Here is a 14,723-nt window from a genome sequence, read left to right on the forward strand (position 1 = left end):
TCGAGATGGTGCAAGAACGCTCCGGAATTGTGGTCGGCCTCAACAGCGGTCGGGTACGTTAATCCTATCTCTTTCTCCCATATTACCGGGCCATTTGAAGGTCTCCAAATCTCTTCTCGTTCGGTCTGTCAGTCTTCGAAGCCAGTCGGGTTAGGGTATATCACGAAAGCACTGGGAATCACCACGCAAGGAACGACTGTGAACAAATAATGGATCAAAAGTAAGCCAGACTCGCTGGAGAAAAATTGAAGATGTGACGGAAATTTTCTGGGACTCGAATCCGACACAACAATCACACGACCTCAACGCAAACCAAGCCTGACTCTCGATGACGCACTGAAGACCGACAGACGCGAAACACGAACAGAGATTTGGACCTGTAGCTGCTGCAATGCATCCTTCATGAAACAATAATACTGACTTCCATGGTCAATAGAAAACCACCGCCCTGAACACCCCCAAGACCCGCATCAGCCGCTCCGTTGGCAAGTCTTCCCGCCGCACCGCTTTCGTCCGCGAGATCGCCCAGGAGGTTGTCGGCCTCGCTCCCTACGAGCGCCGCATCATCGAACTCCTGCGCAACGCCCAGGACAAGCGTGCCCGCAAGCTCGCTAAGAAGCGCGTATGTCTTCAAATCCCTACGCAGATTTTGTCTACGCTGGTTTCACATTTGTGGTGGAGGTCGTTTTGTTTTGTTTGAAGTCGAGGTCATTGGGCCAGAATGGTACAGCTTGGATCGTGCGAGCCAATCCTGCGAACGGAAACGCCCATCGCATTTGGACGCTCCATGAACGCTCCATGCTATTGTCATTCTGTCTCGATTGCCGAAACTGCTTACAAGACCATCCGAACACCCGAATTGAGTCTAGACAAGTTGCCACGATATCTACGAAACATCACGCTAACATTAATTTTTCCCAGCTCGGTACTTTCGGCCGTGGCAAGGCTAAGGTTGAGGCTATGCAGAAGGTCATTGCTGAGTCTCGCCGCGCCCAGGCTGCTCACTAAATCGCTCGACCCGTTTCTGTTTTTCTTTCGTTATAACGACTCGACGCAAAAAAAGCGGCTCGCGGATCGAAATGATGGGGTTTTGACTATTGGTTGTGCATGAAAGGGGTGGCAAACATGGTATTCCTTCTTAGTTGTATGGAAGTGAAACCATAATGAAAACAAATTTTCAAACATTTTATGATACCATACTTTTTGATCTTTTGAGAGGATACGACGTAGAAGAATTGACAGGTAGGATTGACGAATGGGTGATGTTAGAAACTTGATGGACTATCTGGTACTTTTCCACATCTCATTGCTGTAGTCACTTGTTTACTGTTTGTTCGAAGGGTGCGTTCGAGTCTATTTGCTAGTCTGATATCCCCCGAAACGACGCGCTACGTATACCAGTCACCATCATCAACCAAGAGTAGCACATCTCGCTTCTATGAAGCAACTGCGATCCATTACGCCCTTTATTTCTTCCCTGGTAGCTTCAACCACTTGGGCATAGCACCACTCTTTCGTGGCCCGCTGGGCTTATCACCCGTAGAACTCGGACCAGCTTTCGAGGGAGCTGATGGCTCCTCTTCTTCCTTGGGCTCCGGCGGTTGCTCCACCTTAAGCTGCTGAGCTTGGCTTCGGAGCTCAGGACGGAGGACCTCTGCACGGCGCTCGTGGACAGATTGAGCAACACTATCAGCCCAGGAGAAGTTGACCAATACACGGCCAGCCAGTCCGAGGCCCTTGATTAATTGTGTTTTATCTGAGTCGGGGATAGTGGTTGCATTGTGAGATCGAGAGATGGCGTGGACTGTGAGGTGGAACTTCTCGCCGGCGAATGGTGGAGCAAGACACCCGCGGACAAATTCATACAGCGAGTATCCTGTGTCCTCCGGTCCGAACTTAGCGACTACTTGGCTCTGGTCAGGGAAGCGGACCTTCACGTCCACCTCGCGGATTGCTGCTCGCCTCGCCTCTTCTGCTTCTGCTTTGGCCGCAATCTCGGCGTCCGTTGGTAAGCGTTGGTTGCGAGAAGACTGGTTGAGTAGTCGCTGGTGCAGTTTTGCGTGCTCGATAGAGGGTATGTAATCATTCTCGTTGTACGCTATTTGTGCCGATGAAGGTGTGTTGTCTGAGGGGGAGAGAAGACGGTGATAGCTCGGCCAGATGAGTCGGTCGTCGAGGTAGCTACTTCGGAGGTAGCTGTAGGGTTGGCATCCGGTCTGGATGGAGTGGGTGTGCTGGAGGTCTCAGACTGCAATGAGCTGGATGGCTGCTGGGCAGGTTCTTCGCTTATACTTCCCATGGAAGCCGCTGCGGGGGCCACCGCTTTATCCTCTGATGAAGGAGCCTCATCCTCTGATGATTTGAAGAACTCGCCGATCTGCACCATCGCTTCTTCAATCGGCTCTTCTGTTCGCCGGAAGCTGAGTCGCATGAGCACATTTCCACTGTTGAATCCGAGCTGGGCCAGGGTTTTCTGGAGATCTGTAAAGGTCGATACTTCACGTTCCAAGATCTGAAGCACGGGCATCTCATAGTATAGACGTCCCGCACCATCGCCGCCATCGGTAGCGGGCACTGCACGAGAAGTGAGATTCCGTACCGGGCCACTTCCTGCAACACCAGCCTCAAACTTGCGCAATACTAGCCAAAGTGTGGTCGTGCTTGGGAACTTGTCAAGTATACGGCCATTTGGGGCACCTCGAGCTTCGGATTCGGGGAGTTGGAGGCCGACAGTAACAACGGAAGGAGAGCGAGAGAACTGCACAAGCTCAAGCTTCGCCCCAGAGCTGAGGCCAGTAAGACGGAAGGAGAGAGAAAGGTCTAGTTGTTTGCGATTGTGCCTGATGCGACGCAGAACTATGTTAATGCCTCTCGCTTTTTGAACGTAATGAGCATATACTCACTTCAATCCGTATTGGCTAGCATTGTATCCAAGCTTCGAGCAAGCTTCTTGCAGAACATCGGTCATAGGTTTGGTAGGGGTCGTCTTAATCGTTGCCCGCCTGGCCGTCGCGTCGATCACCACGACGTGGGCGCTCATCGTGACGGTGTATGGAAGATACCAAATATGTTGGAGATAAAGAGGCAGATGCGGTATGAGGAATAGATGGACCCTGAGAGTAAACAAAGTGAGTGAGAAAGCGAAATGCGGGGAGAAAGAGGGCGAAGAAAGTAGTCGAAGGTCACATACGAAACAGGCAGCGGTGCGGGCGTCATCCGAGCTCTCGCGTACCTCAGAGCTTCCCCGTCATCAACTCCCCCATCACTTCCCCCATCTCGCCCCCTTCTCAACCCCGTTTTCTGCTCTTTATCCTGTCAGTTAGCTCTGGAGCCTCTCTGTCTCTCTGGATTGCTTTGATATACCGCAATAATGGTGAGTAATAGGCGCCCTTTCTCCCATTGAACTTTGGACTCCAGCTGACCGACTTCTCTCATCACAGTCCAACCCCTTCGACATCAGTATGTCGGAACCTCGAATCCCGTGAAAAGTCGATAAGACACTAACCGTTTTTCAGATGGCGGTGCCTGTGTCGCCATGGTGGGCAAGGACTGCGTCGCCATTGCCTGCGACCTCCGTCTGGGCATGCAATCCCTGACTATCTCCAATAACTTCCCCAAGATCTTCAACTACGCCCCGTCCACCTACCTTGGCCTGACTGGCCTGGCCACCGATGTCAACACAGTCTCCGATCTTTTCCGCTACAAGGTCAACATGTACCGCCTGCGCGAGGAGCGCGATATCGCACCGCAGACCCTGGCCAACCTAGTGAGCTCATCGCTTTATGAGAAGCGTTTCGGTCCTTTCTTCGTCAGCCCTGTTCTGGCTGGTATCAACCCTACAACGGGGAAGCCATTCATCTGTGGATTTGACAGCATTGGCTGTATCGATTTCGCCAAGGACTTCATTGTCAGCGGAACGGCGAGCGATCAGCTGTTCGGTACTTGCGAGGGTCTTTGGGAGCCCAATCTGGTGCGTACTGTCGCTGTTTGCGTTCGATCGCCCGGTGCTAATATGATCTCCATTACTCTAGGCCCCCGAGGACCTCTTCGAGACAATCTCACAAGCGCTGCTTAGTGCCGTCGACCGAGACGCTCTCTCCGGTTGGGGTGCTCAGGTTTATATCATAGAGAAGGACAAGGTTACCCAGCGGTTATTGAAGGGACGACAGGATTAGATTTGGGGAAGTGGTTTTTTTGGGCTTTCCGTTGGTTCGAGGGCAAATCCCGGCGTCTGCGGTCTTCACTGGATGATATGTGCCGTGTACGGTCATCAAGAACGGGATAGCACAACAGCGACGTGAGAGCGGTCGATATCTGAGCCGAAGGGCGCATATGTTCTTCGACTCCATGTTTCTCATACTCCTATCATGATAATTCAAAACCCCGTTGTCACGTCACGATAGTGTCCCATTCTGCGTTATCGTTTGGATATTTTAACATGATATCAGTCAGACTTGCCGCCATCAATATCCATCCCTGTCAGCTACAGCCCCGTAGGCCGGTCCATCTTTACCCAGGAACGCCTTCAAATCAGCCGCCAGCGACTCCGGCACCTCCCAAGCCGCAAAATGACCACCATGATCATACTCCGTTTCCCTAACCACATTCCCAATAGACCGATACCAAGCCATAGGAAACATAACAAGTTCCTCCGCGAACTGCGCCACAGCAAAGCGCACATTCTGCGGAGCCCTCGCTCCAAGAACCTGCTGAAGCGAAATATACCTCGAATCCGCCTTTTGCAGCTTCTCACCTTCACTGTCACCTTCACCATCATACCGCTTCGGTGCCGAAGCCTCATAATAAATCCTCGTCGACGCCATCGGCCCAGCCGTAGAAAAGTAATAAACACTCACCCAAGTCAAAATTTCCTCATCAGTCCAGGGATACTCATCCGACCAAGAATGCATCTTATCATAGATCCAAGCGAGCAATCCAACAGGACTATCATGAAGCCCATAACCCAGTGTCTGGGGCCGAGTCTCTTGTACTTTCATATATGCATTGCCGCGGGTGAAATAACCCAATGACCGGGCGATGAAGCCGCGGTCTTTCGCTGAGAAGGGCACTGATAGGAGAGACTTTATGAATTGGTAGGGGCTTCGCCATGGGTAGGGCGGGATGACGGGCACGAAGTTTAGGTGGATGGCTTGCGTGTGTTCTGGGTAGTATTGTGATATGCTGCGTGCGATCATGCTGCCCCAGTCGCCGCCTTGGATTGCTGGGTTGAGATTAGTTGAGGGTGAAATATTCTGGGGGATGGGGATTAGGGCTTGCCGTATTCTTCGTAGCCTAGGGTTGTCATAACTTTGTGGAGGGTTTCGGCGTACTGGGCTAGTCCGAAACCTCTCTGGACGGATGGTCAGTATTATGGTACGAAAACAAATTTACAACATGTAATGTACCCTGTTGACACCCTGTGAGAATCCAAAATTGGGCAACGAGGGTACCACAATGTCGAATAGTGGGCCATCCTCCTCGTCCTTCGCGAGCAGTGGGATCAGCTTGGTAGCCTCAAGGAAACTGCCCGGCCCTATTATGAGAGGAATAAATTAGTAACGCGATGCTGAGGTGTTGAAAAGGTCATAAGACTCATACATCCATGGATAAACAGCAGTGGAATGGCTTTGGGGTTCTCGCTGCGGTGATGCACGGCATGTATATCCAGCTCACCGAACCCATCTACACCCACTTTAATACTGACATGCTTGAATTGCTCGTTCAATCTGTGTTCTTGCGCACGCCAGTCAAAGCTGTCACGCCAAACAGTGACAAGTCTCTTGATTTCATCGAGTGGAACACCCATATCCCAGCCCGAGGCATCGAGCTCATCGGGGAAGGTTGCGTTCTCCAGCTTCCGGTTGAGCTGCTGGAGTTGCTCGTTTGGGACGGCGATCGTGTATGGAGTCACGGAAGGCATAGTGTTAAAAATGAAGTTGAAGTTGGAAGAGATATTCAAGATTGGTTTTCATATAATTGCTCCACATATATTGTGTCACGTCGTACAAAAGTTTGTTGCCTGCAGCGATGATCAATCGATCTGTTTGGATATTACCTCGGTTTCACGATACTGGCTTGCATCACACAAAATATTGTGTATAGGTGGTAGAGATATAAACTATAACTTTCTTTTTAATTTTACTCTTAACGACTATAGATATTAGCCGTTCTACTATACTTAAATGCAGACATTCTGGCACGATATCGTAGATGTATCCTAATCGGGTCACGCCAAGTATCTACGCGCAATTTTGAGACGTTGCCCTAACTCTATCCCCAGAAATTGTAGACCGGGATTGGAATAAGTATATATTTCGATTGCGAAGAGAAAAAGGAAAAACTCCGAATTAAATGACGTTGAAGATCTCAAATGTCAAATGATCCTCGAGAGGCGTTGTCGAGCACCCCTGTCATGTACTGAGTACCTAGCATATCCAGGGTAACACCCAGCAAACCAAGTACCAGTACCTGGCGGACCTGTTTTGGTCTAGATCGCCGATCCCATTAAGGCGACCTCCATGCACCACCGCAAGGAACGAGAAAAACATACACAAACACGTAAAAAAGGAGGCCAAAATGAGCACCACAAGCCTTCTAGAAGCAATAAGCCAGTTAATAGCCTATGTTCAAGTACATGAAGTTCTAAAGAAATCGCTGTTTTAGGCCCCGCCCGTGTCTAGACCGCCCCCATCGAACTAACGGAAAATCCCCTCTCCCCTCCTTCACTCCGGACACTTCTTGAGATATATGGTGGATGTTCTTCTGATTCATCCAGCCATGGTTGTTGTCCTCAGCTAAAACAACAAAGAAAGGACAAAGATCCCTGAATTCCCCTTACCACATGGACTATGCCCGACACGCCCGAGCCGGATGCCTCCAATCCTGTGCAGCGTCCCACCATGCCCTTCCCCTCCTGCAAATCCGAGTGCATCCCTGATCTGAACGTACGTGACGACGACGTGCAACTCGACTCGGGAACATGGAACGACGGTGCCCAGACCACTGCTATTGAGCATCTGGTCACGCTCAAACAGGGGTTGAGGACGTCCGACACCGAGCTGTTCTGGAAACGGCTCATGGAAGATATCACCTCGATCACAAAAGCCCAGTATGGATTCGTGGCCCGGAGGGTGCACGGAGGTGAGCCCATGCCAGAACTATGCGGGCGGCGCCCGTCGCTGTTTGGCGCGGCTTTCTACTACAACGATGGCTATCAGACAGTTGGTTTGCAGCGAAACAGGTATTTCGCAGGCGGAAACCCCTTGTTGCACATGGACCACGAACGTCCTTGTTTGATTCCGGAAAACCTCAGCTCGTTGGTATCCTTCGGCGACGATCAACTCCCATTTAGCGCCGATGGCTATTTGGCGATTCCACTATTTTCAGCTGGAAAGTGCCTGGCGCACCTCGGGTTGATGTGGTCGAAAGATGGTCTTCGGAATCGAAATCTATCCTGGTCTTTTCTGGAGATGATTCTTCACTCGCTCGAAGACCTCATTGTGCAACGACTCCTTTCTGGCGAGGTATTAGCAAACGGCCAGACCTCGCATACTTCCGCTACGAGTACCTCGATTCCCCACCCCCACGATACCGGCATTCACGAACACTCCCATTTCAACTCCCAACCCCTCAAACCGTACGCACGAAGTTTGTCACATGAATTACGGACCCCAATGCAGGGTGTGGTAGGCATGCTCGATGTTATGCATGCCACGGTACGCGAGGCGATGGAGAGCAAGACTCCCGTTAAATCTGGTGCAATATTCCAGGCTCTTAAAGAGGGGATTGAGATGGTGCAAGATAGCGCGAGACGGGCTGTTGAGGCAGCTGACAACGTCGTTCACGCGTACGATCTCAATATGCAGGTCCCTAAAACACCGCAGCGAGAGGAAAATGAAATCCTAGGCCAACCCGCAATTCCTTACATACCCGAAATCCCCGAAACTCGCCCGAGTATTTTCATTGAAGGAAACAACATCGCGGTCAATCCCTACAAACGACGACGCAGTCTACCACCCGAAATGAATCCAAGGCCGGCACGGAAGCAGAGGCTTCGCGCGGCATCATCTCGACAAGAGCTTTCGCCTCGCAGTGAAGAAGTTAAGAATGCTGTCCACGAGAGTGACCAGATCGTCCATGCAACCCCAGCTCGCCAGATCGAAGCTGTCATGGCTAACATGGTCGATCCACGCCCGTCTCTCGCCGTTCGACGATCCGCACCTCACTTACTCTTGGAGGGCATCAACGTGAACTCAAGGGGCTCTGCTTTGCGCTTTACCAAGTTGCGGGATCTTCTTCGTTTAGTGATTAACGAGTCTCTTCACGTCGGGGGCCGACCTGATTCTGCCGTTAGCAATACAACCGATTTTGGCGAGAGGATTGAGATTCGGTCCCGGTCATCGAACGGCGAAATGTTCACCCAGGTTGTGGACTGGTCCGTGGATCCAGCACTGCCCGATACCCTTCTCGCCGATGACCGTGACCTGGCCAAACTGATTTCATGTGTCTTCCTCAACGCAATCAAATTCACCAACAACGGCACCATCACTGTGTGCGCCACTATCGACCCCAAGAGAAACGACGTCCTCATTCTTGTCCGAGATACTGGTCCCGGAATTCCAGCTGCATTCCTACCGAACCTCTTCAAAGCGTTTGCTCGCGAGGACGCATCGACCACTAGGAGCAAAGATGGTCTGGGTCTTGGTCTCCTTGTGGCCAAGGGACTCTCACGTAAGATGGGCGGTGACTTGACCTGTGAACGCTCGTCAACATCAGGGCCAGAGCGTGGCTCGGAATTCCAAATTCGTATCCCTGTGAATCAAGGCGAGGCTGATGGCCGACCTGCAACTCCCAACGAACGGACTCTGACACCACCCACAATCAACGACCAAGCACGACAGGGCAGTGCTAGCAGCTTCATCTCCGAGCCTTCTTCTTCCGTATCCCCTTTCATCCTCCCCCAAAATAGCCAGTTGCAACAACCAACTCCGAGTACCTCAGACGAGAACATGTCTCAAAGCTCAACGCCCCCGCGCCGAGTATCACAACCCCGTCTACATCGAACAAACATCTCCTCTGGCGATGTATACGACAAGAAGCTCGCAGAAAAGTATCCACTACGCTTCCTTGTTGCGGAAGATAACCGAATCAACCGACGCGTCCTTGTGAACATGCTCCGCAAACTTGGCTACCGCGATGTCCTCGAAGCAGCCGACGGCAAAGAAGCGGTTCAAATCGTGCACGGTATTCTGTCTGCAGCAAAACCATCCAAGGAACCCGAAGCCGATCCCAACAACGCGCAAAGCATGCAAGGCGTAATCAATGAGCCGTGCGAGGCGACAAAGATGAAAGCCATTGATGTGGTTCTAATGGACCTCTGGATGCCAGAAATGGACGGATATGAAGCCACCTCGCGCATCCTTCAGATGGTCCATAATCACCGAGATCAACATGCCGGTTTCGAGCCACCAAATCTAAACAGCCCCGACTCGATGGAGATGGATCCAAAACCCATTAATTCTTGCGCACCCCCACCTCCTACCGTTCTGGCCGTTAGCGCAGACGTCACGGATGAGGCACTGAACCGTGCATCCAGGGTGGGAATTAAGGGCTACATGACGAAACCCTACAAACTCTCCGACCTCGAACGATTGATTCTCGAATTCTGCGGTGGCTCTAGCAAGCCGAACTTCTGAACAGCTATGTTTCGTTGATATCACCATCAGAACATACTGCTTTCTTGCGCAACCCTGCACAAAACGCAATTTGTTTTTCTGTTTGGCCCAGGGGCCTCTTATTTCGAAACAAGACAGCGAATCTCTAGGCTTTGTCTGTTATTTGCTTGCATGTCTTGCTCTTCTCTTCATGTTTAACTGCCATATACCATTTCGGCATTTTTGACACCACTTTGTTTATTACCTCCTTCTTGGATATAATGATTGATGATAAAATCTCAAGTGAACATTCTGCTATATAGCGCCATGCAATGCATATTTACGTCCATGCCCTTTTGACATACTTTTCAATTTTTTATCGAACTCACAGTTTGGCCTACACACATAACATAATAATAACGTTACATAATTTCGCTGCTATCGATGCCATTCACAGGATAATATCAAAACAAAACAAAACTAAATCAAAAAAAGATAGACGTAATATGCCCACGATCCAAGCACACCAACCCCCTCGAGCAGTCTGATATCCCCCAGTTTAGCCAAAAATCATTAAGTGATAAGAGACAGCCTTGTTAACACAAGTCGCGTTGTCCTGCGACTGCAGGACAAAGTTATATGTCACGAAGTTACATTCGAACATATTTCCCAACTTCTGTGCCAATCGGGTCGGCCCCTTCAACATAATTTCTTTGTGTACCACTATATGTGGAGCCTTGATGTCTGCCCTGGTGAACTTATCGGGCCTGGCAGGTATGGTGGTTGTCTCGTCGCCCTACGGGCTTTTCTCGGGGGCTTTTGTTTCCTTGCCCCCAACCTGTTTTGCGCACCTTTCTCCGGATCGAAGGTTGATTGGGACCCGAATGGGTATGGGATATGCAGTTATGACGATAGGCAACTTGGTTGGCACGCCTGTAGCAGGCGCTATTCTGCAAAATGAAAGTTTCAACTCAATGTGGATCTTCGGGGGAGTTACGTCGATTGCTGGAGGACTGACCATAACAGTTAGTCGGAACATTCAAGGACGGTGGAAGCCACTTGCGAGAGTCTGAGGATCTTGAAAGAGGCTGCAATCTTCAGTGTTCCGCAGAACAGGCTGGTCGCGGCATTCTGGCCAGCTTCGCCCGTCATAAAACATCAGCAGTTGACATTCTCCATGATACATAGTTGATTTGACAGAATAATGGGCGATTGCATTGGCTATGAACAGTCAAATGACATATTACCGCCTGTTTTCAAACTATGGTCCAAAAATGCACATTTCGCCCTTGTCCACGACATACACCCTGATGTTAGATCGCAATGAGACTAGACTTCAGAGTTACTTGTATTATACAGTATAAAACTTTCTGATATTGAGCTTATAGGGCCATCGTCTACATAATCTCATACGATGTAGTTCATGTTTATTGGACAGCTATTGGGCAGAGGGGTTGAAAATATTCCCTTTGCTATGCTAAGCTAGGGCTATTTCCGAGACCAAGTGAGATTTTGCTTGGGGCGAGTATATACTCCATGTATGAGTACAGCTGACCTAGGGAACTTACAACGCCAAAGGAAATAGAAGAGAAAAGCTATCATTACATCCATTATCAAGATCGACATCGCTCCAAGCACACCGCAGTCTTTTTTTCGCGTTGAAATGCTGACCCAGTCCGCTGACTATCAATAAACTAGGCATTCACAGCCTGGAATCTTTCTAGCCAACATTATTTCAATCGCAAAGAAACAGTATAAAATCGAATCCCATGGGTAACCAGTGGTCAATATTCGCGTAAACTAACGTGGCCATAGCAAATATGTAAGGGACATGCAAGGCATTAGAAACGAGGTATGTGGCAGGGAAGAAGGCAACAACTTAGGTCAACTTCTGCTTGATGAAGAATGACCGCAGGTGCGAGAGTTGCCAGGCGCAAGCAGCGGAAAGGACGGCCAGCTGAATGAGAGTCCAGCGAACAACGCGAGAATTGGTAGTCTCGGACTGGTCACGGAACTCGGACTCGCGTTCCTAAGCAAATCGCATTAGTACATGCATAGTTCATTCTATATGAGGACTCGCAATATGATAGCGGATCGTAAGCTGCATATGGGGATCACTTACCCGCTGGTACACCTGCTCACGGCGGATATCGTGCAACCGGCTGTTCAGGTCCTTGACCCGCTGCACAATGTCCTTCATCTTGTCCTTATCTTCGGTTTCGATCTTGCTGGTCTCACCAATGGCAATGTCAACGCTGACCTTGACAGCACCCAGAGAAGAAGACATGAAGCCGGAGGTGGCATCGGTCTCCGGCGTGAAGCAGATTCTGTGCTGGCCGGCGTCGGCAGCGGAGAAATGGAAGCGGCCAGAGTGGCTGTCGCGCTTGGAAACAACTCGGTGGTCATTGTCGAAGGTCTCTTCAACGGTGATGAGCACCTTCATGTTGTGGTCGATTGCGTAGGTGTTGGACTGAGGTTGGAGGACATGTGTCTCGAAGCGGCCTGTTTATTATTCCAATATCATGCATTAGTTTTCATTTTGATGCAGGCATAAGACGTTAAGTCTTACCGGCCACAAGTGTATCCTTGGGCAGGTCCTCGAAGAAGCACTTCGTTTGCCTGCCCTCCATGTAGAAGTACAAGGCATTAGTGGGGATCAGAAGAGAGAATAGAGAGAGGAGAGTCAAGGTTGATGCCAGCCATGACGAGGATGTCCCAGAGAAAGCCATGATGAGGGAGTGGGCAATTGGACAGTCGCTATTCCAAGTATCTCCGCGAAGGTGTCAACATCAAGGACCGTGAAACTTCACCGCCTGCCGTCTTCGGAATCCTCCCTTACCAACGGGAAACCTCTGTCGACTTGGTCTTCAATTTATCACTTCTCTGTTCTTTGTTTCATCAAGGCAGACGCGGTATTCTGTTTTCATCAGTCACCTCATCGCGTAGAATTCTTACTTCACCCAATACCTCGATTTATCGCGTCGCGCCGGAGCAGATTTCCCATCCGACCGAACCGCCATCATGGCCGCGGCCGCCGATGTTCGCGACATGCTGGATCTGCCCGCAGAAGGGCAGCCCAGACCACACAAGAAGCAAAAGGTGGTGGAAAAGCGACCAGGTTCGTGCCCTCGACACTGCCAGGAATGGGACGAATGACTGACAATTTCTGTTGCAGAGGGTATCACTCGCGAACTGTACGCGCTCCTGGGCGAAAGAGCGCCCCCAATCGCGATAAATGAGAATAAATACAAGGGTCGACCAAAATGGATGAACAAATTGCGCGTCCGGCCGTGGTATGTCCTGGCTTTGGATATTGTAAGGTCTGGGCGAATGCTGATATGAGATTGTGTATAGGAGCATGTCACCGTTCACCAACAACGCTCGTTCCGATGGCCTGGTCCTACACCATTGGCAGAGAAAACACGAGTCGGCAAGACCCCCGTACCGGCGCCGGCGCCTGAAGGGTCTCAGATGGAAATCGATCAACCGAAGGAAGACGGGAAAGACGATGCGCCCAAACCATCGGAGCAGGAATACGCTTTCGCCAAATACAACATCAAACCGCGGTTACCCCAGCGATACACAGACGAAGACTATGCGCGACACCTCAAAAGCGAAGACTGGTCTCGTGAGGAAACCGACTACTTGGTGGATCTGGTCACCGAATACGATATTCGATGGGTGGTCATCGCGGATCGATACGACTACCAACCGCCAATGGACACAGAGCCAGACGCCAATGCGATTGTACCAGCAAAGCAGTTCCGGACAATGGAGCAGATGAAGGCACGGTACTACTTCGTTGCTGCGACAATGCTTTCATTGGAACACCCACCATCCGAGATGTCAGAGGCAGAGTTTGAACTACACGAGAAGATGCTCAAGTTCGACCCAGACCGGGAACGAGATCGCAAGGAGCTGGCCGCCCTCCAGCTTAACCGCACAGCTGACGAAGTCCGTGAGGAGGCAATGCTCCTGGAGGAGCTGAAGCGCATCACCAGTAACGAACAGAGCTTCATCACCGAGCGCCGCGAACTCTACTCTCGCCTCGAGGTTCCTATCAGCGTTGGAAACACGACCATGTACCAGTCCAGCGCTGGCCTATCCCAACTCCTACAAACCCTCTTGCAAGCCGACAAGAGCAAGAAACGCCGCTCCATCCTCGGCGATGGCGCCATCCCCAGTCCCGCTGGCCAGACACCCACTCACACCGGTGGCCTCGGCCGCGCCGAAACCCCCGTTACCCAAGCCGCAAACAAGAAGGGCGCCATGGCCTCAAGGGATACCCAACAAAACGTGCGAACCCTCACCCCAGCCGAGGAAGCCAGGTACGGCGTCCAGCACCACGAGCGTGTTACAGCAGGTGTCAACTTCCGAAGCGACCGTGCCCAGCGCCTCACCCAGGCTAAGTCCAACGTACAAACCCAAAAATTGGCCAGCGCCCTTTCCGAACTCGAGATCCCCGTCCGCCTCTTCATGCCTACCGAACGCGTATGCAAGGACTTTGAGAAACTTATCCAGTCCGTCAACCTACTACTCGATGCCCGAAAGGTCTCTGAGAAGGTTGAAAGCGAGATCCGCGTTCTCGAGGCTGCCAAGGCAGAGCGCGAGCGCAAGTACAGAGAAGCCGCTGGTATTCCAGAGCCGGAACCTCCTCACCCCCAGGTAAAGACCGAAGCCGAGGACGGTGACGCAAGTGTTTTGGATTCGTCTGCCGGTGGTGCTCAAGCCCAGTCCACAAATGACAATCCTGCTACGCAAGATCATGCCCACGGTGCCGTAGGGAACCACAAGCGCTCTGCCAGTGTGCTAAGTGGCGCAAGTGAGAGCAACAAGCGGCAGCGGAGATAGACCATTTGCTACTCTGTGCAATGGAGCTGGATGTACCTTGTGTATCTGGGACGTTACCCATACTTCTTTTCTGTACGATTAATGACATCTGGCGTGGAAATATATTCATAATTCAATCAACTCTGTTCCTGCGGGTAACAATGACTGCAACACAAAATCCATAACTGTAAGAATGTTTTTTGCGTGTCCAAAAACTAATATACCTCAATGAGTTCTGTC

At 50.9% G+C, this 14,723-nt stretch overlaps 7 protein-coding genes across 7 annotated transcripts; 4 read left to right on the forward strand and 3 right to left on the reverse strand.

Moving 5' to 3' along the window:
• Positions 1-5: 5 nt before the first annotated feature.
• On the forward strand, positions 6-1,008 carry N7446_000600 (60S ribosomal protein eL36; the record flags this gene model as incomplete). Its single annotated transcript, XM_058509367.1, has 3 exons — positions 6-53; positions 437-622; positions 922-1,008. The coding sequence occupies 3 exons, from the start codon at positions 6-8 to the stop codon at positions 1,006-1,008; spliced, it is 321 nt and encodes a 106-aa protein (XP_058378346.1).
• Positions 1,009-1,466: 458 nt separating this feature from the next.
• N7446_000601 (putative UBX domain protein) lies at positions 1,467-3,162 on the reverse strand (the record flags this gene model as incomplete). The annotated part of the gene is made up of 3 exons (XM_058509368.1): positions 2,904-3,162; positions 2,250-2,840; positions 1,467-2,196 (listed from the first exon to the last, which is right to left on the reverse strand). Exons 1-3 carry the CDS (start codon positions 3,038-3,040, stop codon positions 1,467-1,469), a joined length of 1,458 nt encoding a protein of 485 aa, XP_058378347.1. The 5' UTR covers positions 3,041-3,162.
• Positions 3,163-3,244: 82 nt separating this feature from the next.
• On the forward strand, positions 3,245-4,448 carry pup3 (proteasome core particle subunit beta 3). Its single transcript, XM_058509369.1, has 4 exons — positions 3,245-3,373; positions 3,441-3,459; positions 3,516-3,970; positions 4,032-4,448. Exons 1-4 carry the CDS (start codon positions 3,371-3,373, stop codon positions 4,173-4,175), a joined length of 621 nt encoding a protein of 206 aa, XP_058378348.1. The 5' UTR covers positions 3,245-3,370; the 3' UTR covers positions 4,176-4,448.
• A 15-nt stretch (positions 4,449-4,463) lies between these two features.
• Positions 4,464-5,920, reverse strand: N7446_000603 (epoxide hydrolase; the record flags this gene model as incomplete). Its single annotated transcript, XM_058509370.1, has 4 exons — positions 4,464-5,292; positions 5,331-5,350; positions 5,406-5,533; positions 5,599-5,920. The coding sequence occupies 4 exons, from the start codon at positions 5,918-5,920 to the stop codon at positions 4,464-4,466; spliced, it is 1,299 nt and encodes a 432-aa protein (XP_058378349.1).
• Positions 5,921-6,848: 928 nt separating this feature from the next.
• N7446_000604 (ATP-binding response regulator) lies at positions 6,849-9,695 on the forward strand (the record flags this gene model as incomplete). The annotated part of the gene is made up of 1 exon (XM_058509371.1): positions 6,849-9,695. One exon carries the CDS (start codon positions 6,849-6,851, stop codon positions 9,693-9,695), a length of 2,847 nt encoding a protein of 948 aa, XP_058378350.1.
• Positions 9,696-11,532: 1,837 nt separating this feature from the next.
• Positions 11,533-12,382, reverse strand: N7446_000605 (p24 family protein; the record flags this gene model as incomplete). Its single annotated transcript, XM_058509372.1, has 3 exons — positions 11,533-11,682; positions 11,776-12,155; positions 12,223-12,382. 3 exons carry the CDS (start codon positions 12,380-12,382, stop codon positions 11,533-11,535), a joined length of 690 nt encoding a protein of 229 aa, XP_058378351.1.
• A 159-nt stretch (positions 12,383-12,541) lies between these two features.
• N7446_000606 (SANT/Myb-like DNA-binding domain-containing protein) lies at positions 12,542-14,647 on the forward strand. Its single transcript, XM_058509373.1, has 3 exons — positions 12,542-12,771; positions 12,829-12,968; positions 13,008-14,647. The coding sequence occupies exons 1-3, from the start codon at positions 12,675-12,677 to the stop codon at positions 14,502-14,504; spliced, it is 1,734 nt and encodes a 577-aa protein (XP_058378352.1). The 5' UTR covers positions 12,542-12,674; the 3' UTR covers positions 14,505-14,647.
• The last annotated feature ends 76 nt before the right edge of the window (positions 14,648-14,723 follow it).

Source organism: Penicillium canescens (assembly GCF_028828765.1).
Source record: "Penicillium canescens strain IBT 15451 chromosome Unknown utg000001l_segment0_segment0, whole genome shotgun sequence".
Taxonomy (NCBI): Eukaryota; Fungi; Ascomycota; class Eurotiomycetes; order Eurotiales; family Aspergillaceae; genus Penicillium; species Penicillium canescens.

Bases quoted from the DNA above. Each gene is read 5' to 3' on its own strand.
- pup3 (XM_058509369.1), top strand. The intron at 3,971-4,031 runs GTGCGTACTGTC...CCATTACTCTAG, and splicing joins GTCTTTGGGAGCCCAATCTG to GCCCCCGAGGACCTCTTCGA.
- N7446_000606 (XM_058509373.1), top strand. From the start codon at position 12,675: ATGGCCGCGGCCGCCGATGTTCGCGACATGCTGGATCTGCCCGCAGAA. The intron at 12,772-12,828 runs GTTCGTGCCCTC...TTTCTGTTGCAG, and splicing joins GGTGGTGGAAAAGCGACCAG to AGGGTATCACTCGCGAACTG. The intron at 12,969-13,007 runs GTAAGGTCTGGG...GATTGTGTATAG, and splicing joins ATGTCCTGGCTTTGGATATT to GAGCATGTCACCGTTCACCA.